This window comes from Sarcophilus harrisii, chromosome 2 (genome assembly GCF_902635505.1).
Source record: "Sarcophilus harrisii chromosome 2, mSarHar1.11, whole genome shotgun sequence".
NCBI lineage: Eukaryota > Metazoa > Chordata > Mammalia > Dasyuromorphia > Dasyuridae > Sarcophilus > Sarcophilus harrisii.
Genome location: NC_045427.1, coordinates 503,963,738 through 503,987,798, shown reverse-complemented (window position 1 = coordinate 503,987,798; position 24,061 = coordinate 503,963,738). Strand labels below are relative to the sequence as shown.

General features: G+C 33.0%; 1 protein-coding gene across 3 annotated transcripts in view; it reads left to right on the top strand.

The window, feature by feature from the left end:
- MYO5C (myosin VC) overlaps positions 1 to 19,902 on the top strand; it is a 139,926-nt gene extending 120,024 nt beyond the window's left edge. For 2 of the 3 annotated variants that reach the window (XM_031955213.1, XM_031955214.1), the window contains 6 exons: positions 3,651 to 3,740; positions 4,748 to 4,898; positions 5,768 to 6,050; positions 9,352 to 9,526; positions 9,861 to 9,941; positions 17,169 to 19,902. In XM_031955213.1, the coding sequence (XP_031811073.1) occupies positions 3,651 to 3,740; positions 4,748 to 4,898; positions 5,768 to 6,050; positions 9,352 to 9,526; positions 9,861 to 9,941; positions 17,169 to 17,321 (933 nt within the window). In that variant the 3' untranslated portion in view covers positions 17,322 to 19,902. Of the gene's footprint in view, positions 1 to 3,650; positions 3,741 to 4,747; positions 4,899 to 5,767; positions 6,051 to 9,351; positions 9,527 to 9,860; positions 9,942 to 17,168 lie in introns of those variants that run through there. The other variant, XM_031955215.1, reaches the window with a different exon arrangement.
- Positions 19,903 to 24,061: the final 4,159 nt, after the last annotated feature.

Sequence of the window (24,061 nt, the reverse complement as noted above, 5' to 3'; positions counted from 1 at the left end):
TTAATGCATGGGTTGTATAATCCTAGGCAAGTCAATTATCCTCTTTGTGCCCAGGGAAAGCACTTATATTAAGGAGGCCCAAGAAAGCCTTCTTGCAGAAGGTGAGCTGAGGCTTAAATCCAGGAGTCAAGCATGTATCAATCACACATTAAATATATTCAGGGAGATAGTACAGGACAGAATGTAGCTAAGGATGCTTTATTAGGATTTCTTTTGAAATGTAATATTTGTACACTACTGTTTATAAATTCAGATTTTCATATGCTAAATCTTGTTGAAGTAGGTCTTTTTTTCAGCACCAAAGGGTTTTATCATTGTAGTTATGTCAGAAAGTCAGTTTCCTTGTTTTTCTGCATTGAACTCTTCTACACTAGATATTTATAAAGTATAAATTATGCATGCATCATAAATTAAGGTGACTGAGATTCATCAGAAATGAACAAAAATTCCCATTCCTCTCTTGCATCTTCAATCTCTCCAGTTGTCCTGCCATTTTGTTCTGTCTTTAAATATATTTAGGTCTCCCACATCTTAAAATAAGTGTTCACTTTGTCCTGCTTTAGCTGTTTCTCTTTTTTTTTTTCACTGCCAGACTTTTTGAATGAGTAATCAACACCCACTTTTTCCACTTCCTCAATGTTTTCACCCTCACCCCTCTTGTGGAACAAACTTCAGTGAACTCATTCTTCTTAATCTCTCTACAATACATATGACACAGCTGACTATCTTTCTTGAAACTATCTACTCTTGACTTCCATGATATAATTTCCTGGTCTTCTTCCTAATACATTAACCCCTCCTACTCCCATATTATTAGTTCTCAAATCTCAGGTATAGGTTCTCCACTCTTTTATATCTCTACTTTTTCCTTTCTAATTGTTTTAATTATTTCTTTTTTCTCAGTAGTATTTTAGTTTTCTAAATGCATGTAAAAATAGTTTTCAACATTCATTTTGTAAGACTGTTTCAGACTTTTCTCCTTTCCTTCCTTATCTCCCCCCTCCTAAAATTGCAAGTAATCTGACATAGGTTATATGTGTATTACCCTTTTAAACATATTTTCATATTTGTCATGTTATACATGAACAATCTGACCAAAAAGGAAAAAAATCAAGAGAAAGAAAAAGCTAGCAAAAAAGGTGAAAATAACATGTTTTGATTCACAATCGGTCTCCATATTAACTATCATTTCTAATGCTAATATTAAAAGGAGAGACATTAGCTCATTGTAAGGAAAAACTACCTAATAAACAGAAAGTACTCTTATTAGAGATGGTAGATTCTCCCTCATGGGAGGCCTTTTCAGAGGAAACTGATAATGACCATTTATCAGATATATTGTAGAGAGGATTCTTTACTATGTATTAGTTAAGCAATGATTTCAAAGGTCCCTCTGAAATCCTGTGCTTCTGTAGCTTTGGGTTTTTGGTTTGTTTTTTTACTTTTACCTTTGATCTTCCTAAGCTGTAGTTGATTATCTCCAAAAGCTAAGAGAATACCCATCTACTCTTAACCCACACTAAAAACATACCAAATTGTTTTTTTTCCTGAAATCAGCCTATTATAGCACAATAGTATTCCATTATAATCATATATAACAGCTTGATTCCCCAATTTGGGGGAATCCCCTAAATATCCGATTCTTTGCCATTATAAGAGAAGAAAAATAAAAATTAAATAGACGGCCTTTTTGGGTGATACAAAGGCCTGGACCTACCATGGGAATAACGATAATGGAATGTATCACTAGGGACCCAGTAACTGACTATATACAAATAAAGAAAAGTTGAGAACCACAGATGATTCTGAGATTTTTGATTCCACTTTAGTTTCCTTTTTTCTTCTCTCCCAATCAATCTATTGTATACATAGATCTTTCTATCTATATGAATATAAATATAAACATTTCTAGATAGATAGATTGATCCCTGCCAGGATAATTTTCTTTAACTAGTATTATTCCACTGTTTAGGAAGTAGCACATTAATGTTCCATGGTGGGGGCTTGGGACAATTGAAGAAAAGACAGTCTAACTGTGCATAAAGTATACCTAGAGAAAGGGTATGGGGCCAATATGCTCTAGACCAGAGCTGTTAAACATCCTCCAGATTAAAATGTAATTGGGAAATATTTATCCTCATCATACAATAACAATTAGATTATATTACATTTTAAAATTAAGTCAATATGGGATCCTTACATATGGACTAGTGAACCTGTTTCTATTTGAGTTTGAAATCACTATTCTGCTGTAGGAAGAGAGGTTGTCCTTTTGAATGAGGATGATGATGTCAAAAGGGGAGCCCCACCAACCCTGACCCAATACTAGTTTGAGGAAGCCATTACAAATAATGCAATCAGCATAAGGTTTGAAACCACAGTGGCATTGTGTATTTGTGAGAAAATAAATAAATAAATCTAGCTAGAGGAAAGTTTTTGCTTGAGAGTAGCAGAAAAGGATAAGAATAAATTCATTTATATGGCACTTAAATGTGTTTTATGCATGTGATTCCTTTAATTCTCACAATAATGTTATGATGTTCCCACGTTTGCAAAGTTAGTATCTAAAACAGAATGTATACCCATGTTTTTTTGATAAAAGCATAGCCCTTTGTCCACATTGCAGTGTTGTTCCTCATTTATAGAAACCTTCAGCACTAGAGAAGCTTGGGTTTTATTTAGCAGACAATGGGTAATCATTGGGTATTTTCTAAAGAGCCAGAGTTATACAATAGAAGTTATGTTTAAGTTATACAAAAGGTCGATTGAAAAGGAAAGAAACTAGAAATATGAAGACCATTTAGTACATTATTATAGTAATACAAACTATGGTGATCAGACCTAAACTATGATAATAACCATGGAAATGAAATGAGGAGACCCAGGGTTTGGTGAATGATTTGGATAGTAGGGATAAGAGAAAAGGCTAAGTTAAAAAAGGGTTCAAAGATTTTAAATTTGTGTGGTTAAGATAAAAATAACTTTAATCTTTAATAACTCTATGATCCAGAATTTCCTCTGAGAATACATTCCATATATACTTCATATATCTTGAAGGGACCTAATTATTTGAATGTTAACTCCTTAAGAACAAAGACTGTATTTTTACATCTCTTCATATACCCAGGATTTATTATACTGTCTGGCACACAATAGGCACTTAATATTTGACTTACTGATTACAGGAATAATAATGTTGGATAGGCCTTTAATAAATGCTTGTTGGTTAAATGATTTAACCTCTTTGATAAGGCTGTTTCTAAATAATTTCCCCATTCATTGAATATGTAAAACTGTACTCACTTTGATATTTATGTATTTCACTATTATTTAAATATTTCATCTTGTCCCTTGAACTAGCATGCAAATTCCTATAAGGGGAAAAACTATGTCCTACCTTCTTTTGTATCTCCTTCAATGCCCATAACACTTCTTTACACATAACATGTACTAGATGGATGTTTAGTAGACTAAGAAAATACTTTAATGAATGAATAAAAACTAATTTTAATTAAATGATTCATTAAAGCATTGGTTTTCAAGTCACGGAATAACTAGGTGCCCATATAGGAAAGATGATGGATGTTAATGTGTCTTGGAAGTCCTAGAGCTAGATGTTATTAACTTTGGGAGTCTTCATCTTTCTCTAGGAACATTATGAAGATTTTGAGATGCTGTCCTTTTGGCTTTCTAATACATGCCATTTCCTTAACTGCTTGAAACAGTACAGTGGAGAAGAGGTAGGGATTATTTCATATTTTGTGTTAAATATCAAGCATTCTACCAGGAACTGAGCAAATGAAAGCACTGATACTGTTAAGTTTTGCTGATGTAATGATTATAACAATATCATCTCCTCATACTTTATGCTTTTTAAGTACCATTATCATATACTTTACCTCAAATAATCATCACAAATATACTGTGAAGTATAGAGTGCAAGTTACTTTTTTCCAATTTTAAAGATGAAGCAATTAGGGTTTAAAGAGGCTAAGGGATTTGTTCAAGTTTACAAAGCTAGTTAGTGACAGCCATTGGCATAGTACTCCCATTTACTTAGTCTTCATGGAATGACCTAAGACTCATATAAGCAATATATTTTGGCTTATGTATTGATTACCAAGTCAAATGTATATTCCTTTTAGGATAAATGCTAACTTTGATATCCCTAATAATATTTACTGATTTCTGCTGTCTATATCATTTATGATCTGTTATTTACCATTTGTGAGAGATGCTTCCTTTCCTTAGGAAAGAAATTTTTTAAAGTCAATCACTTGACAAAATGAAGTCACTGTCTCAGAGGATCCAGGAGGAGAATTAAGGGAGGTTGTTTTTAATCTGTGTGGTAGTCCCAGAATATCTCAGGTGTCATCCTCCAAACTGGGAGAATTTCAACTCACCAGAAAGTACAAGACAGTTATAAAAGCTGGCTCACCAGGCCTTGAATGATAGACTGCTCAATCTGATCATTTGCTTTGCTATTTTTCTTATAAATAAATAAATGTGCACATATATATATATATATATATGTTTTTATAAACAGATATTTGGGATTTTGTTTTATTTGCTTTCTAAATGAAAGGGTAGGGTGAAAGGGAGATAATGTATCTAAAGATATAAAGAAGGATAGTAATAGAAGCTCATGATCAAATTTAGTGAATAGGTATATTCATTAACTGCATATACTTGATAATGTCTATTATAATAGTCTGCTAATGTTAATATATCCATAATTGACTTTCAGGAATTTATGAAGTATAACACTCCACAACAAAATAAGAATTGTTTGATGAATTTTGACCTTTCAGAGTATAGACAGATTCTTAGTGATGTGGCCATACGGATATATCATCAATTTATTTTTGTAATGGAGAATAATCTTCAACCAATGATAGGTAAGAAAGGACTGGATAATCAATCAAAATGTGACAACATAGATGACATTTGGGCATAGCTGAATAGTATAAGTGACATAATTTAATGGTATAAGTGGTTTATTTCAATCTATGCATGTTCATTTTTATTCTTTATTTATAATGACCTCAATCTATAAATAATTTATTATTACTATTGATGATATATATCTTTTAAGAAAAGAACTTTCCCCCTTTGCATGTTTTTTCTGTATTCTTAAAATTCTGATGTACTTCTTTAATCTACAATATTTTCACCCTATTCTTTGATTTTAATAGTTTCAGTGGACTATTTGATGAAAAGATTTTTCTCTTTCCTTCTCAGGAAGATGCCCCAGATCTTATATGAGAGATCTCAGAAGCTATTTAATCTAATCTATACATGACTAAGAATGTTCTTTAGAATATTCTTAAAATGTTTTTTAAAAAGTGGTCATTAAGCTTTTATTAGAAGACATCTACAGAGAATCCCTACTCCCAAAAGTAGCTTATTCCACATGTAAAACCTATGAATCATTCCGTTCCTTTTTTCTGTAAATTAATGCTATGCAATTCAATTAAATCAAACATCTATTTATGACATGGATACTATATGCCTGGTATTAGGATTTGCAGACAAAAATGAAAAAGCCCTTACCCTCAAGAAACTTCTGTAGTACTGGGTGCAAATAAAAAGTTACTATTACAATTTTTTTCAAAACAATGTTCGATTTCCTAAAAATGAAATGCATAGAGAATACACAACCGACAGAAGTAAAATAATAGTAATAATAATAATAATAATAATCTTCTAGTATCTTCTTACAAGCATGAGAAATGTTTTTCCTGTATCTTTTCATGTCTTTCTTCAGTACCAGGAATGTTGGAATATGAAAGCCTTCAGGGAATTTCTGGCTTGAAACCAACAGGATTCCGAAAGCGGTCCTCCAGCATTGATGACACAGATGCTTACACCATGACCTCTATCCTGCAGCAGCTCAGCTATTTTTATACTACCATGTGTCAGAATGGGCTGGACCACGAGCTTCTAAAGCAGACTGTAAAGCAGCTTTTCTTTCTGATAGGAGCTGTCACCTTGAATAGTCTCTTTCTTCGCAAGGACATGTGCTCTTGTAGGAAAGGAATGCAGATAAGGTAAACCTAGTAAGCCTCTTAGCAAGCCGGGGCTGACTGGAGAGAGAAATGGTTCCTGGCTAGGGTGGATAGGGAGACCTTTTAGAGCAGGGTACACATCATATGTGACCCTTTTTCATCCATTAGATTGAGCATGAGTTCCATCCTGCTTGCTCCGTTTTTAAATGGTTTAGAACCTTAGAAGATGTTAACTTTTTCATGTTGACCCTGAACAGCTGCCAGGGACATTGTCTTTTTTTTTTTTTTTTTATTTAATAGCCTTTTATTTACAGGATATATGCATGGGTAACTTTACAGCATTAACAATTGCCAAACCTCTTGTTCCAATTTTTCACCTCTTACCCCCCCACCCCCTCCCCTAGATGGCAGGATGACCAGTAGATGTTAAATATATTAAAATATAAATTAGATACACAATAAATATACATGACCAAACCGTTATTTTGCTGTACAAAAAGAATCAGACTCTGAAATATTGTACAATTAGCTTGTGAAGGAAATCAAAAATACAGGTGTGCATAAATATAGGGATTGGGAATTCAATGTAATGGTTTTTAGTCATCTCCCAGAGTTATTTTTCTGGGCATAGTTGGTTCAGTTCATTACTGCTCCATTGGAAATGATTTGGTTGATCTCGTTGCTGAGGATGGCCTGGTCCATCAGAACTGGTCATCATATAGTATTGTTGTTGAAGTATATAATGATCTCCTGGTCCTGCTCATTTCACTCAGCATCAGTTCGTGTAAGTCTCTCCAGGCCTTTCTGAAATTATCCTGTTGGTCATTTCTTACAGAACAGTAATATTCCATAATATTCATATACCACAATTTATTCAGCCATTCTCCAACTGATGGACATCCATTCAGTTTCCAGTTTTTAGCCACTACAAAAAGGGCTGCCACAAACATTCGTGCACATACAGGTCCCTTTCCCTTCTTTATAATCTCTTTGGGATATAATCCCAGTAGTAACACTGCTGGATCAAAGGGTATGCACAGTTTGATAACTTTTTGAGCATAGTTCCAAACTACTCTCCAAAATGGTTGGATTCGTTCACAACTCCACCAACAATGCATCAATGCAGGGACATTGTCTTAACAAGTCCTGTAGATCTGAGTTTCCAAAATTCTAATTTTTTTCATTTTTGCTTTCTGGGGATTTTATTATCTATCCTATTATCAGTATTCAACACCTATATTGTGAATAGTGGACATATAAAGAAGTGTGATATAACTCCTTGCCTTCGAGAAATTTACCATCTTGATGAAGAAATGGAGTGTGAAAAGTTAGCAAGTGACAATAAGTTCTTAGAGGAGTTTAGGAGAAAAAGAGATCATTGTAAACTGGGATGGTCAGAAATGGGTAGGACTTCAATAGAGTCTTTAAGGACAGATGGAATTTAGTCTAGTGGAAAGAAGATAAGGGAGGATATTCCAAGTGGGATAATTTTGAATTGGGAAAAATAGTAGATAATAAGATTGGGAAGCCTGGGGCCAGATTAAAGAAGGCTTTCAGTACCATACTCAGGAAATGGATCATCTGATAGATAATGGAAAGCCATGGTTTTGAAGACAGATTTCCTTATTGTTATTATTAGATACAAGAGGCTACAGATACATAGAAGCTATCTATTTAGAACTGAAAAATTTCTATAAATGACATCTGTTCTATCATTAGGCAGAGTGCCCACTTTTCACAGGTGACAGTCTATTGCTGTTTATTCTCCCCCAAAGCTATCAAACAGATAATATGATCCAACCTTTGTTTTAAGTGAATCCAAAGATCAGAATGGGTCACAGTTTTAATATACTCTGAGGAACAGGCTCACTCTAGGTCATACTGAACTTGCTTTTAGGCTAGTTCTTTGAACTTCTGATCCCAGAAGTTTATTTCTAACACCAGTTGCAAAACCCCATCCAAATAAAAGGAGGAACCAAAGAAGAAAAATTTAGGTACCCTTCTCCTTTAAGGAGCTAAATGGTTTTTAAAGATGCTTCCAATCCCTCTTACTGTAACTCCCATAAGATACATAAGTTTGAAATCATTCTTTTTACTTTGTAGATAGAAACAATTAGGCACTAAGAAGGTAGACAATTTTTCCCAAGTTACAAGAAGAATTTGTGTAAACTTCTTTTGGATAGAGATTATATTGCTTTTTGTATTTTGATACACAGGGCCTAATATATAGTAGGCATTTAACAAATGCTTGGTGATTATCTTAAACATGGTTAATATAGTTATTAGTAGTTAATATTAATATTACTAGTTAAGATAGTTAATATAAATTATCTCTAAGGCTCCTTTGAGTTCAAAACAAGATTCTGTGAGATAAGGAGTTCAGGTTTTAGAAATGGAAAGTACAAAAACAAAGGTGGTATGCAAGATGCTAAGGGTAATGAGAGAAATTTGGCTGATTAGAGGAGTTTGCACTAATTCACTGATCACAACAATTTAACCCCAGAGCAGTTTTAAAAAATGTGTGGATTAAGACCCTTAAGTCAGAGAAGGGAAAAGGAGGCATGGAGTCTGTATTTTACAACATTTTAAGATTTGCAAAGTTCTTTGCTTACAACCCTGTGAGAGAAGAATGATAGCAGTAGTGCTTTCATACTTTTATTTTATAGATGAGGAGATGGAGGCTCTGAAAGGTTAAATAATTTAATCTTGATTACATACTTAACTAGCAATATCAGTTCAACTTTTTATCCACTCATAGTCAATATTTCATGCATTTTCTCTATCTCACTTTAATTTTTATGTGTAATTTAATTGTCTTTTTTCCCCCTCTTCTCTAACTTACCAACAATTGGCAACAACTATATTGTCCCCTGCCGTACTGTGGTCATAAGGATCTCATATGAACTATGACATGCCCCCAGTGATCCCTGACCTGAACCCAGGACATGCTGATAGATATGGCTGATGCTTCAAAAGGATTGTTAAAACTGGGAAATGAATGTAAACTGTTTGCATTTTTGTTTTTCTTCCCAGGTTATTTTTACCTTCTGAATCCAATTCTCCCTGTGCAACAAGAGAACTGTTTGGTTTTGCACACATATTTTATCTTAGATATACTGTGACATATTTAACATGTATAGGACTGCTTGCCATGTGGGGGAGGGGGTGGAGGGAGGGAGGGAGGGGAAAAGTCAAAACAGAAGTGAGTGCAAGGGATAATGTTGTAAAAAATACCCTGGCATGGGTTCTATCAATAAAAAGTTATAATTATTTTTTTTAAAAAAAGGATTGTTAAAAAAAAATGAGCATGCTAAATTTATGTTCACTTGTACTTTTGGTCTAGGTGCAACATCAGCTACTTAGAAGAATGGCTTAAAGATAAGAATTTGCAGAACAGCACAGCCAAAGAAACTCTGGAGCCCCTTTCTCAGGCTGCCTGGTTGCTCCAGGTCAAAAAGATCACAGATACCGATGCTAAAGAAATATATGATCGCTGCACTTCTCTCTCTGCTGTGCAGGTAACTAAACCTTTTCCTTTTCCCTAGAGCTGTTGACTATTATGTTCCTGTATTATTCAGAGCCAGCAACCTACCCAGATTCTTCCTTCCCATTGCTATTTCTTTGAAAGAAAATTTTTCATGTCTTTATGACTGAATTTCTATTTGTTTCCTCCACACTTTTGTTTTCTTCGTTCTTGGAAGGTGAGGTGAAGTAAGGATCCGACAATAACATCTTGTTAAATTGGATTGTAAAAAAAAATAAACTAACATGAATTACAAGCCACTTGAACAGTTATTTGGACATGGTTATACCTTTTTCATGATTTATTAACATTTTATGTAATGTTTTCAGATCATAAAGATCCTTAATTCATACACACCTATAGATGACTTCGAGAAAAGAGTGACTCCATCCTTTGTCCGCAAAGTACAGGTAAGGTTCATATGTAGCTTTAAAAAAAAGGATTACTTCTTTAAATGATCCATTAAAAAACTAATTTAAATGATATTTTTAAAATTAGGATTAAACTATGTTTCCTAGTATCGCATAAGGCAGAGACTCTTGGTCTTGAAATCAGTAACTCTTAGGTTATTTGGGCTCACCTGCTTAGTAACTGTGTAATCTTGGGCAAATAACCTCTCAACTCCCAATTTCTTAATCTGTGAAATGGGGATGAGAGTATCATTGATCTCACAGGGTTGGAAGATTAAATGAGATTAACACATATAAAGCACTGTGTAAATATGAGCTATTATTATTGTGCTCATCTTTTCTGAAGGGCTCAGATATAAAAAAACAGGATGTCAAAACAGGATCATTAAACATCATCAGAATCTGCATCATCAGAAACAGGATCAGAAACATCAAGCATCCTGTGTACAGGAGAATCATTTTTTTTTGGGGGGGGGGAGACAAAATTATAGGAAGGTGCATTAAAAAGGGGCAGAAAGGAAAGACTGAAACAGGAGAAAAAAGTAGCCTTATTTCAGTGATAGAAAGGGTTACCACATATGTATGATGCTATGGGAAAAGTGAGATATTCTATAAAGAAAGAGGAGGAATTAAAGGAAGAATGGGAATGACTTGCAAAGATTTGATTCTTAGAAGGACCACACATCCTGCCTCAGGAGAAGGAGAAATAGCTCTCCTAAAGGCAAGGGCTAATAATGAACAGCACAAGACACTTAAGAATAATCCTATCTTAGAGTAATATCTTCTCTAACACCTATAGAAATCATTACTTTTTGTGGGAATGAGGCACAGCAAGAATAAACTTGGTACCAGATAGGTAGTTTCTATAAAGTAATAACAAAAACTGTTTAGAAGATAGAATCCAAAATAGAAATGAACCTCTAAAATTTAATTTGATAACAAATACAGAGAATAAATAAGTATAATAGAAAAGAATCAATAAAAATGAAACATAAATAATGAAAATGAGGAAAAGGAAATCTTTTTAAGGAAAAGTGTGGAAAATAAAAATTTAAAAGTAATGAACAAAAATTAAAAGGGACTAGAGGAAGAAAGATTCTATTTGACCATTTAGTTTGGAAAAAGGGGGGGGGGGAAGAATTAAATAACCAGATAAAAGTCAGAAAAAAAATAATAAGGAAGATTCCCAAACAAGGCAAGTAGGGAGAGAAAGGGCACCTGTTGACATAAAGTTCAAGGGAAAAGAGCTACAAAGAATAGAGGTACATTTTTAAAAGAATAATAAATTACAACAAACGAAGAGATATACTCCTATATTTATAGTGGAAGAAGGGAAATCATAACTTGGGGGAGGAACACCTAAATATCACTCTTATAACTTTACAAGTGAATAGATTAAATAATCCAATAAAATGAAAAAACTCAAAATGTTGAATAAGAAACCAATATCCCACAATCTGTTGCAAAATATAGTATTCCATAAGTGAAATCAGAAAAGCAAAAGTTGAAATCGTGCTGTGAGACAAGGTAAAAACAGCCAAAATATTAAAAAGATAAAGAAATGGCATTATGCTCCTACATGAATCACCAGCATATCTACATATTACCAAATAAAAACCCTATAAAAAGGGCACCAAAATATTAAAATTCATCTGGAAGACCAAAAAATTAAGAACATCAATGAAAAATATAAAGAGAGAAGTAATTATCAAAACTATCTGGTACTAAGAAATAAAAAGGTTGATTGATAGGACAGAGTAGACATATAATACATAGTAGTAAGTGATTATAATAATAATGTGTTTAATGAATGTAAAATTTAAACTTTTGAAATAAGAATTCACTATTTGATAAAAAAATTATTGGGAAAATTAGAAAGCAGTCTGGTAGAATTTGATTATCCATCAATATTTTACATCATTTATCAAGATAAAGTAAAAATGGATACATGACTTTGATATAAAGGGAGGTATTAGAAGAAAATGAAACATATTACCTATCAGACTTACAGAGAGGAGAATAATTTATAAAGAGATAGAGCATTGTAAGATAAAATGAATAATTTTGATTGCATTAAAACGCTTTTGTCCAACTGAAACCAATATAGCCAAGATTAGAAGGAAAGAAGAAAACTGTATGAGAAACTGTCTATAAATTCTTTCAAAGTTGTTATTTCTCAAATATATAGGGGACTTTGTCAAATACATAAGAATATGAATCATTCTTCAATTGATAAATGGCCAGAGAATAAACAGGAGTTTTTCAATGAAGAAATAAAAGCTATATATGAAAAAATTCTCTAAATCATTATTGATTATAGAAATGCAGATTAAAACAACCATCCCACACCTATCAGATTGGTTAAAATGAAAGAAGGGGAAAATAAATATTGGAAGGAATGTAGAAAAATTGGGACATTAATAAATTGTTGATAAAACTGAACTGATTCAACCATTTTGGAGAAAATTATAGAAATATGCACCCCAAATTATAAAAACTGTGTACATATTGTTTGACATAGCAATACTACCATTAGGTCTGGAGGATCTCAGAGAATTGACCTGCTCCTTCACTTAGGCATGGTCCTTAATACTGTTTCCCAAGGGAAAAAAGTAGAAGAACCTAAATGTTCTAAAAATATCTATCATCACTCTCTTTGTGATAGCAAAGAACTGGAAATTGAGTGGATGCCCATCAGTGGAGAATGGCTATGCAAGTTGTGGTATATGATAGTGATGGGATATATGCTATATATATGCTATAGGAAATGATGAGGTACAGTAATTTTAGAAAAAAATTATGGAAAGACTTGCATGAAATAATGAAAAGTGAACAGAATTGAGAGAACATCATATACAATAGCAGCAATATTGTTTGAAGAATAATTGTGAACAACCAAGTTATTTTGAATTTCATAAATACCCAAATAAACCATAAAGAACCTATGTAAGGAAGATGATGTCCACTTCCAAAGGAAAAAGTGAAAAATAAGAATACATGTAATATGATTTAACATATATTTATAAATTTATGTCAAATGATGGCCTTCTCTGGTATAGAGTGGGGAGAGGAGAAACAGTTTTGAACTTAAAATGGAAAAATGAAAAATGTAAAAAAAAAAAAAAAGAATTAAATTAAAATTTTAAAAGAAATTATATTATATTGGAAAGAACCATAGGCACCACAATAATATCAATATTAAGCTTACATGCACCAAATACATTAGTATCCAAATTCATAAAGAAAAACGTTAATTGGACTACATAAATACACGGACTAGTAACATAATAGCGGCAGATTTTAATGTTCCCTCTCTGTTTCAGATAAGTTTAAGAAAGAGAAAATATAAAACTGAACAAAATCACTAGAGAGAATAGTGCTACAAGACCTATAGTATCTTCCAAATGGAAGAGCAAAAGAACATACATATTAAAAACCAAAACATCTGAAATCACATGATTATCTCAATAGATGCAAAAGTCTTTGGTGAAATACAACAGTCATTTGTGCCAAAAAATTCCTACAAAGTATATAGTTGTAGCAGCTGAATGTAGAATGTAGAAGATGAATATGGAAATGCATTTAGAATAACTGCATATGTTTTAAATTATATTGGATTGCTTGCTCTCTTGGAGAAGAAGAGAAAAAATGGAACACAAGGTTTTGCAAAAATGACTATTGAAAATGAATTTTTCATGTATTTGGGAAAATTAAAAATAAAGGAAAAATGAGAAAACCCAAAGTATAGGTATAGGAAAAAATTTTTACATAGAAAACACCTATTTAAAATCAAAAGTAAGTATTGAATGAAAAAGTTCTACACTAGAACCTTTTTCAATAAATGAGAAAATAAAGCAAGGATGCCCACTTCTACCACTTTTACATATTTCTAGAAAATTTATGGCATCAGTAAGACAAGAGAAAGAACTTAAAGGCATAAATAAAGGTAAAGAAAGAATAAGCCTATCTTTATTTGCTGATGATATGGTGGTATACTAGAGTATCAGTAAACATACTAATCAAGACAATTGCAGACTACAAAATAAACTCTGAAAAATCAACTGCTTATAAAAATAACAAAAAAACTACAAAATGCATAAATTATCCAGGAATAAATATACCAAGGTACATAAAAGACTTCTATAGATTCAGTTGTAAAGTATTCCTTAAGGAAATAAAGGATAACTTAAATGGCTGATGTATCAGTGCTCATTGGGTGGGCTGTGCCAATATGATAAAAAAGGCAATACTACTATTTGCTATACCAAATGATCAAAGGGATACTTTCTAGAACTCAACTACATCATAAAGCAGCAATCTTCAAAACCATTTCGTTTTGGTCTAAAGATAGAGAAGTAGATGAGTGGAAGAAACTAGACAAGGGAAAATCAGAAACAATCAAACTAAACTTCAATAAAGTGGGAAATATAAATTGCTTAGGAAAGAAGTCTCCATTTGCCTAAAAACTGCTGGGCAAATTGGAAAACAGTCTAGCTTCGACCAACACTTCACACCAAGTTCTACAATATATTCTAAAGAGATATTTGATCTTAATATTAAAGATCATACTAAAGAAAATTAGAAGAGAAACAGGTCATATACTTCCCACAATCATGAATAAGCTATGTATATATTCTTAACCAAATAAGAGATAGAAGAAATTACAAAAGATAAAATAGACAATTTTGATTATATGAAACTTAAAAGTTTCTACAGAATCAAGATTGCCATATATAAGGTAAGAAAGGAAGTTGTAGAATGGGGAAATATTGTTGCATTAATGTTATCTACAACATAGAAACAATTAACAAACATACATGTAATCAATAACCATTCCCAATAGATGTGTTCACAGTTCAAATATTTCTCAAAAGAACTATACAATATTTATAACCACAGAAGAGTTTTCCAAATTACTAATAATAAGAAAAATGCAAATCAAAACAAGTCTGAGGTTCCACCTCATATCTTGGAAATTGGCAAATATGACAAAATGTTAGAGGAAGGTAGAGTGGGAAGATAGACTTACTGATGAAACTATGAAATGGCCAAACCATTTTGGAAAAAAATGGAAAATAATTTGTAATTATGCAAATAAAGGGACTAGAATGTCCATATTCTTTGACTCAGACTTTCACCCAAAAGAAGTCATTAATAAGAAAATCTCTACACATATTTACAGCACTATTTTTTTGTGATAGCAAAGAATTAGAACCAAGATTCCCATTAACTGGGGAATACCTGAACACATTGTAGTACGTGTATATAATGAAATATCATTCTTGTGTTGTAAGAAATTATGAATATGGTGAATACAGAAAAGCATGGATCTACATGAACTAAAGCAGAGTGAAGTAAGCACAGCCAAGAAAGCAACATACATAATGACTATATAAATACAAATGGAAAGAACCAAACCTCCCCACACACAAATCAAAAGTGAATGCAAAATTATAAAGAACAAGTATGACTCAAGAGAGATTAAAGGTTGTTCTAACTAACATTTTTCTCAGAGGTGGGAGGTTTTGCACAGATTTTTTTAAAAAATTTTCTATGTATCTATTAGTTGTGCTGATTTTTCCTAATTTTCCTTTGTTAAATGAGAAAGAGGGAAGGAAAAATACTGGGGGCAATATAAAATAGCATAAACTGATATTCTTTTAAAGTGTAAAATAATATAAGCTCATAGGATCACTAAAAGGGTCCTTAATATAATTCCACTAGCAAACAGGAGAACAGGGAAGATATATTCCTGTTTCTACACAATTTTTCTCTCTTCTGATAGGTCTATATTTTCAAAGTTTTTCATTCCAGTGTAGCTTGGAGCTTGAATATTTAGTTTGGTTATATGTATTTAAAGTATTATTAAATTTTTACAGATCAATATTGTTTCTAGGAGTTGTGGGCCACAATTTAATCTTCGATAATAATAAAGCACAGTTTATTAGTTGAATTCTTTTGGATTTTGAGGTTTATATTTTTAGCATGAGAATTTGTTGTCTATCAGTTGATAAAAAATAAGTTTCTGATACATAATTCTAGTCACCAGTCTAGGTCTTGCTAAGATATCATTATTGTTGATATTATGTGTAATTAAAAGAGAGGAGTAGGGAAGATCATAGATTCTAGACTTAGCATTAGAAAGAGCCTTAGAGTCAATGGATTTAATCAAATCAATTCATTTTATGGATGATGATACTGAGACCCACAGGTAGTAAGAAATAACTTGGATCCAAAGCTGCTGGCAAGTTACTGACCTGAGTCAGGGGAAGACAGGAGGAACCTTTGAGGGTTGGTTTTCATTCCAAGGACAGGGAGGGAAAAGGAAAGAAAACACCTACTTATAACTCTAGTCATGTGTTCATCCAAAGCATTTGAATGTGTTTTTAAAAAAAGTTCTAACAGTTTACCTTTTGAGAGTCTTCATCATATTTAGTGACTACTGAGCTTAATGTTGAACTTTCTTTTAAGTGAGTATGATATTTTTTAATTGGGAAGGATTTTGTCTACTTCCTCCAATTATTTGGGGAAAATGTATAGCTACATGATTAGTTCAGCAAAATTTAAAATATTTGAGGTCTTTTCATATTTGGACTTAAGAGTTACATTATGATGATTTCTATTAATTATATTTGTAATTATACAAATAAAAGGACTAGAATGTCCATATTCTTTGACTTAGAGATTCTATTACAGGACTTTCACCCAAAAGAAGCCATTAATAAAGAAATCTCTATCCATATAAAAATATGGGCAGTATTGGTTTATAGAAAGACTCAGAATCAAAAGAAGGGCTTTAGCTCTATATTTCAGCAGCTATGTAATCATGAACAAATCATTTAACTTTGATTCTCAGTTTCTTACTCTGTAAAATGGGGATGATAATTATTACACTACTTGTAAGAAAATTGTTATGAAGAAAGTGTTTGGCAAACTATTATACTGTCATTTTAAAATTTCTAGCAGTAACTAATGAATCTGAAATTTTCTTGAAAGAAAATATAAGCTGTCATTAAGAATAAGAAGTCAGAAACCAATAAAATTAATCTCTGAGGCGTGAAAGCCTAGATGAAACAAAGTATTCGGTGGATCAAAGTTAATGAAAGCAGAGCAGGAAGTACTAGAAATAAATATATTTATGTGTTCCCTTTGGAAATTTTAAATCTACAGCAAAGAAGAATGAAAGTGTTTATTGATATTACTTTCTTCCTTTGGCTCTCATTTCAGGCTCTACTAAATAGCAGAGAGGATACAGGTCAGCTGATGCTGGACACCAAATATCTCTTTCAAGTCACATTTCCCTTTATCCCTTCTCCACATGCTCTGGAAATGATAGAGATCCCCAGCAGTTTAAAACTGGGCTTTCTTACCAGGTTATGAAAGGAGAAAGAAATAGAATCAATTTTTCCTCAAAAGTTAAATGAGATTTAAATATTTGGGGATCACTTTATCAATTGATATATGGTATATAATTGAAAAATAAATAGGGTCTTTTCCCCAAATTGGTACCATTTCATCATATTTCTTGTTACCAAAACCTTCTCTGATTGAATTGTTGGCTCTATACCACATTTCTCCCAGACCTCTCAACTGTGGTTAATGCATTTGGAATCCTTGCTTATCTGTACTGAAATTCCCAGGACATTTGCTTCTTTTTTTTTTTTTTTTTTTTTGTTTTCCTTCTGGATCACAATTAAGACAGATACAACTTTATAATGCAAAGAAGCTCTAGAGATATGTGGGTCAATCTACCAAGTTTTCTCAGATTACTGAATTGAAAGTCAAAGTTCTAAAAGTTGTTTCAACATCAGAGAGAAGCACTAAGATCTCAGGTTGATGGCCTTTGAAAATATTCGACTTCCTCATTATGACTTTTGTTCCCTAATTTTTATGCATATTTTTGCTATAATACTAAAATATAGTGAATCTATCATATTACTATAATTGCTTCAAGGTAAAATAACATTTTTGAGTCTTCCATTCAATTACAAATCAGATATACTATTACATAATTCTATTTCTGGTTGTATCATTAAGATTACAATTTTCTCATTTAAAGAGAATATTTCTTTAAATTAGATCAATTTTAATTTATGTTTTCGCCACTTTTTCCATTAAACAATACATTCCCTTTAAGTAAATCCAAGGTTTTGAACAAGGCAAAAGTTTTTGTTAGCTAAATACATTGTATTTATTTTAATGAAGGACTTTATGAAGAAAACAACTGAAAAGCAATCTTCCCCATTCATCTCTCAATACACATTTCCCCAATTTCCCCAGGCAGAAACTGGGGCTTCTCCCTGTCCCTTTCAACCTTCTTTCCCCATCGTAAGCAAGACATCATAAGAAATTAGTCACTATCTAACAGCTGGTGACCTCTGACTTGAATCTTACACTTTATCACTCTAAGAACCCACATGTTCTTATAGATTCATAGATGATAGTCATGATTTTATATCCTAAATATATATTTTACATTTTCCTATATTATTTTTGGGAATGTAGACTGAATGTGACTATGCCACAGTATAGTTCCATTAGAAAGGGATAATCCGTTATTTTATAAATGATGACTATATTTCGGTTAATTTAAATATTACATATGAAAGAATGAAAATTAGATTTTAGTCAATAATAAATTTTGCCAGTCCATCTCTATTTAAAAGGAGGTTTACTTGCTAAGTGTTTAAACTTCAGGTTTTTCTTCTATTTAAAAGATACAAGCTTCTGCAATACATGGATCATACACAAAAGGGGAATAGCAGCAATTAATTTGTTGTGACTAAATAAAGCTTGATTTAGCCAACCTACCCCACATATACAAGATTATGTTTAGCATCAATCAGAAGCTTCAAAGGCAAGAAAATGGAACTATTACAAACTTGTGAATCACTAAACGAACCCAACTCCACAAACTTTTTTTTTCACTTGCAGAAATCTGGACTGAGCATTTATTAAATTCTTACTATGTGCCAGGCACGATGCTCATGTTAGAAATAAAAATCTATGCAAGACAGTTCTTTCCCTCAAAGCACTAACATTCTCATAACAACACATTAAATGGAGCGAGACAGAGGAGGGGGTACTTGTGCACAGTATGCTTATGAAGAAATATCTGGGAATTGTGCAGTTGGTTCTGGATAAAATGAAGCAAATTCTCTATCTGAACTCAGATCCTTAAAAAGCAGGGTTCCTTTGAAAAGGAAAAAAGAATGATAGCCAAAAGTGCAGGTAGCATGGTAGGAGATGGCTAGAAAATGACTTAAAAGCACCCCCCAAAAGTGGTGTCCCAAGGGGCTTATTTCCAATCAGACATTGATTTTTTTTATATAATTATGATTTTTGAGAGGATTCTGAGAAGATGGAAAGGGAGGTCAGAAATTTCCTAAGTCTCCTAACCTCCCCCAATAAACAAGATAAAATAGGGCTAATACAGATCGGGTAAAATTAAACAAGATTTGGAACAGAACAGGTGTCCTCCTGGGACAAGAGGAGATAATAGCAAGAAAGATACTAGGGCAGGTTTGGCCTGGGTGAAACGTAAACAACTCTAGGCTAGTTCCACTGAAACAGCAAGTGGCAAGCCTGGCTGCTAGCCGGATGGGGAGGCAGCCTGAGCCCTAGCCCCAGACCCATCAATTTTCATCTTTCTGATCACGTGGAGGGTAGAGCACCTGCACAAGGGAAGACTGAGCGAGCCTCTGCTGAGAAGGGATGCTGGGCCCAGCTACGCTGCTGAGACTTGACCACAGATGAGAAGGAAAGAGCACATACCTGGTGAGTGCAAAAGCAGTGGGATGGGGACACTGCTGGCTGCGGGCACTTACAGGAGAGCAGAATTCTTGGTTTCAGTTCTGGGTCAAGAGAGAGAACTGAAGGAGAATCTGAAGTCTGAGGCACCATCCCCCACACACCAGACACTAACAAGTTCCCATTTAAAAAAAAAAAAAAAAAAAAAAAACAAGCAGTGGAGAAAGAAACCAGCCATTGAAAGTTACTATGGGAATACAAAAGACCAGGGTTTGTCTTCAGAGGAGAATACTGAAGTAAAAAAAGCTCTTCCTATCCCAAAGAGTAACATCAAGTATTTGTAGAAGAACTCAAAAAAAAAAAACTTTAAAAATTAAAGGAGAGAGATTAAAGACATTTTTAAAAAGCGCAATCCAAGAAAAACAAGAAGTTTATGAAAATAAAGTCAACCAACTAGAAAAGGAGATCCAGAATCTTTTTTTTTAAACTTTTAACATTTTTTGTTTTGTTTTTATTTTTAAATTGATCCATTATGAATTTTTTTTAGCAAGACAATTAGGGTTAAGTGACTTACCCAGGGTTACATGGCTTGTAAGTATTAAATGTCTGAGGCTAAATTTGAACTCGGGTCCTCCTGACTTCAGAGCCAGTGCTCTATCCTCTGCACCATCTAACTGTCCCAAGAGAAAGAGAATTTTAAGAAAGAAAATTAGTCCTTAAAAACTAGAATTGAGCAAGGAGAAGCCAGCAAAGTTTTAAGAGACCAAAAAATAATAAAACAAACTGTAAAGAACTATACTATATGTCAGTGATATTAATCAATATTGCTTTAGACTATTTAAAATAAGATTGGAATAGTGCTGTGGTATAGGAAATGATCTGGTGGATTTAAAAATTTTTGGAAGACTTGGATTTATCAAGGAAAATGTTATCTACCTTCAGATAACATAAGCATAGTATGCTTACTTTGATATATATGATTATGTGTACATATGTGTAGATTATAGATAGCTATGTATGTATACATATATACATGTATGTGTGTATGTGCTTAATTGTAGCCTTCTTGGGGGGGAGGAAGAAAAAAAGAATTAAAGAAAACTGGAGCAACTAGATGGTGCAGTAGATAGAGTACCAGCCCTAAAGTCAAGAGAACCTGGGTTCAAATCTGACCTCAGACACTTAATACTGCCTAGCTGTGTGACCCTGGGCAAGTCACTTAACCCTAATTGCTTCAGGGGAAAAAATAAAAGAAGACCTACAAAGAAGCAAAGAGACAGACACTGAATACAATGTGAAGTATTTATTATATAGATTTTCTTGAAATGAAAATTCTGACAATTTTTGGTTTTGATCTTTCCTATGTTCCACTGTGCATGTAGCAAAGCTTTTTTTTCTATTTTGTATTTTTTAAATAAATTAGAAGGGAAATGATCATTATTACAATTAGTAGAGAGACAAAGTGGTTGTTGAACAAATATTTATTTGTCACTGATTTATAAGGTAAGGTAAATTGAGCATGTGCTCCAGTCAATTACTTGCCCTGGCAGAGGAAGTACATAATGACTAAAACTGCCCCATATGCTATTTTGTCATTCAAAATGTTTCCTAAAAGTTTCCAAACCTGCCTATATATATGTATTAAATATACCAATGGATTCCTCATATATATATTTTAGAAAAACTTTTGGTTTCCTTTTCCGACACTTCCTGGAGGTTGGGGGTGAAGCAGGGAGAAGATACTGAGTTGAGGGCAGAAGTAAATCCAACACTAATCCCCATCTAATCCATAACACTGATTATGTTCTCATAGAGCATTGGGTTTCAGACACTTACTAGCTGTATGACCCTGGGCAAGTCCCTTATCCCTGTTTGTCTCAGTTTCCTTATCTGTAAAATGAACTGGAAAAAGAAATGGCAAACCATTCTAATATCTTTTCCCCCAAATTGGATGACAAAGAGTCAAACACTCCTGAAACATCTGGACAACAAAAAAATCTATATGTACTCTGTGAGAAGTAAGATGTCATATTGGATAGAGGCTAGCCTTGGAGTCAGAAAGAACAAGATTCATATCCTGCTTCCATCCCCTACTGGCTGTGTGACCCTCGGCAAGTCATTTGACTTTTCAATAACCCAACGATTTAAGATTCTAAATTATAGTGGAACTCTCGATCTATATCACAGGAGGGAATTCCCTACACAAAAGACACCACAGGAATGGCCATGTACACCGATAACAATAAAAAAATTCACTCTCTCTTAATTTAATTGAAATAGTGCTTTATGCTGGATTAAGCTTTCAGTTTGGAGTCAGGAAACCTGGATTCAAGTACTATCTCAACATTTTTTGGGTTACTTTGGGCAGATCACAATCTGTTTGGCTTCAGCTTTTTTCTGCAATAAAATAATCTTAAGGTGGTTTCATTCCCTCTGTCTGGTCGCCATCATGCCTGCAGTTTATGGATTTAGAGAATACTTGGGCTACAGAGATATTAAATGATTTTCCATGGTCACTGTATCAGATGTCAAATTTGAACTCAGATCTTCCTGGATCAAGGGCCAAGTCTGTACACACTATCTCAAGCTACTTGAATCACAAGTTGTTGTGGGGGATATATTTTGTAAACTATATAGTATTAAATAAATATTAGTCCCTGGTACTATTTAGCATTATCGCCCATGTCACATACTTCTCTGACTGGGACAGAGATCTTAAGAACTAAGTGGGCAACGAGTTTCTGCTGCTCCTGGGTTTTTGCCAAGTTAGATCTGAGGGGAGGAAGCAGGGGAACTGAAAATCAGCTCCATAACTAAAGAAATGTCCTTATCACAATAAAGTCACCATCTCCCAAAGACCATCTTCTCCTTTTCTTTTATAGGAAAGGGAAGAAATTAGAATCTCACACAGAACTAATCAGTGAGAAATTCAAAGGAAAACACTGAGTCGACAAAATGGGAGACATCAATTCATGTGAATTAAAATACAAAGGGAAATCTAAAAATGGACTAGGTAATTCATGTTTATGTAATTATTGAAAATTAACAAGATTTTCTTTTCAACAACCTTATGAAGTAGTTAATGTAAATATTATCATTTCCATTTTAAAGATGAAGACACTGAGCTTCAAAAAAATTAAGTTTTTGTCCATGGTCATAAGCAATAGAGCTAGGTTCATAACTGGTACTCAAATCCGTCCTTTTCTAGCTTCAAGACCAGTGTTCTTTCCAGTGTACCTACACACAAAAACCTGCTCTACTATGGAAATAAAATTTTAAAACAAATTGATTGAATGATTTTACTCATTAATTAGTTCTTTTAAACATATACATAGGAACACATAAACAAGGTAAGGTGCTTTGGGACATACCTCTCCCCCTCAAAAAGATAAGATGCAGTCTATCCTCCGAGAGTTTAAGAAACAAAATAACGCATCTATGATACAAGATATCATATCTTGTATGCTGTTTGTGACAGCAGTTGTCAATGTGTGGTCCTCAAATTCCTGAAGATCACCAAGTGGTGAAAATATCAAAACGATTTTCATAATTATATTAAAATATTATTTTCCTATTAAAAACTTCTCCCTTTATCAAATCATGTTGGAGGAAGGTAGGATTTTCTCTTATATTTCAACCAAAATAACCTATTACAACAAATAGAACATAGAAGCATATATGAGAATCTGCCTTCTACTAAGCTAAACACTAAAGATATTGTAAAAAAAATTAAGAAAATATGTATATATAAAATAATGCTACTCTCCTTGCTAATTTGACAAATATGTTATCATAAAATTTTGTTGTTTATGTTGATATGTAATGATTTATTTAAATAAAGTGACTTTAAAATTTGTTTTAATTTTAATAAAATATTCATAGATATGACTAATATAAATAAAATATTTTGGGTGTCTTCAACAATTTTTAAGAGTATATAAAGATATCTTAAAACCAAAAACTTTGAGAATCACATATAAAACTATCACATAAAGGAGAGTAAGAACAAGGCCTAAAGGAATCCATCAGAGCATGAAGTTACTTAAAATTAGATAATCAGAAAGACTTCATGGTGGAGATGGGGGTGGGGGGTGGGAGGAGAGTTTCTGGACTTCATATTAGCAAGATGTTAATAATTTAAGAAGGGGCTGGAGTGGCCCAAGGAAGCAAGATCTTACAGACTGGGAGAATAACAAAGTATGGAGATAGTAACATCAATTGACCAATTTACATAAGGTAATAGGATTTTAGTCTACATATAGCTTATAGTCACATGGTGATGGGCCTTCAAGACTACACTAAGAATTTTTATTTCATTTACTCAAGGATTCGACTAATATTTATCAATTGACATTTAATAGGTTAGTAAA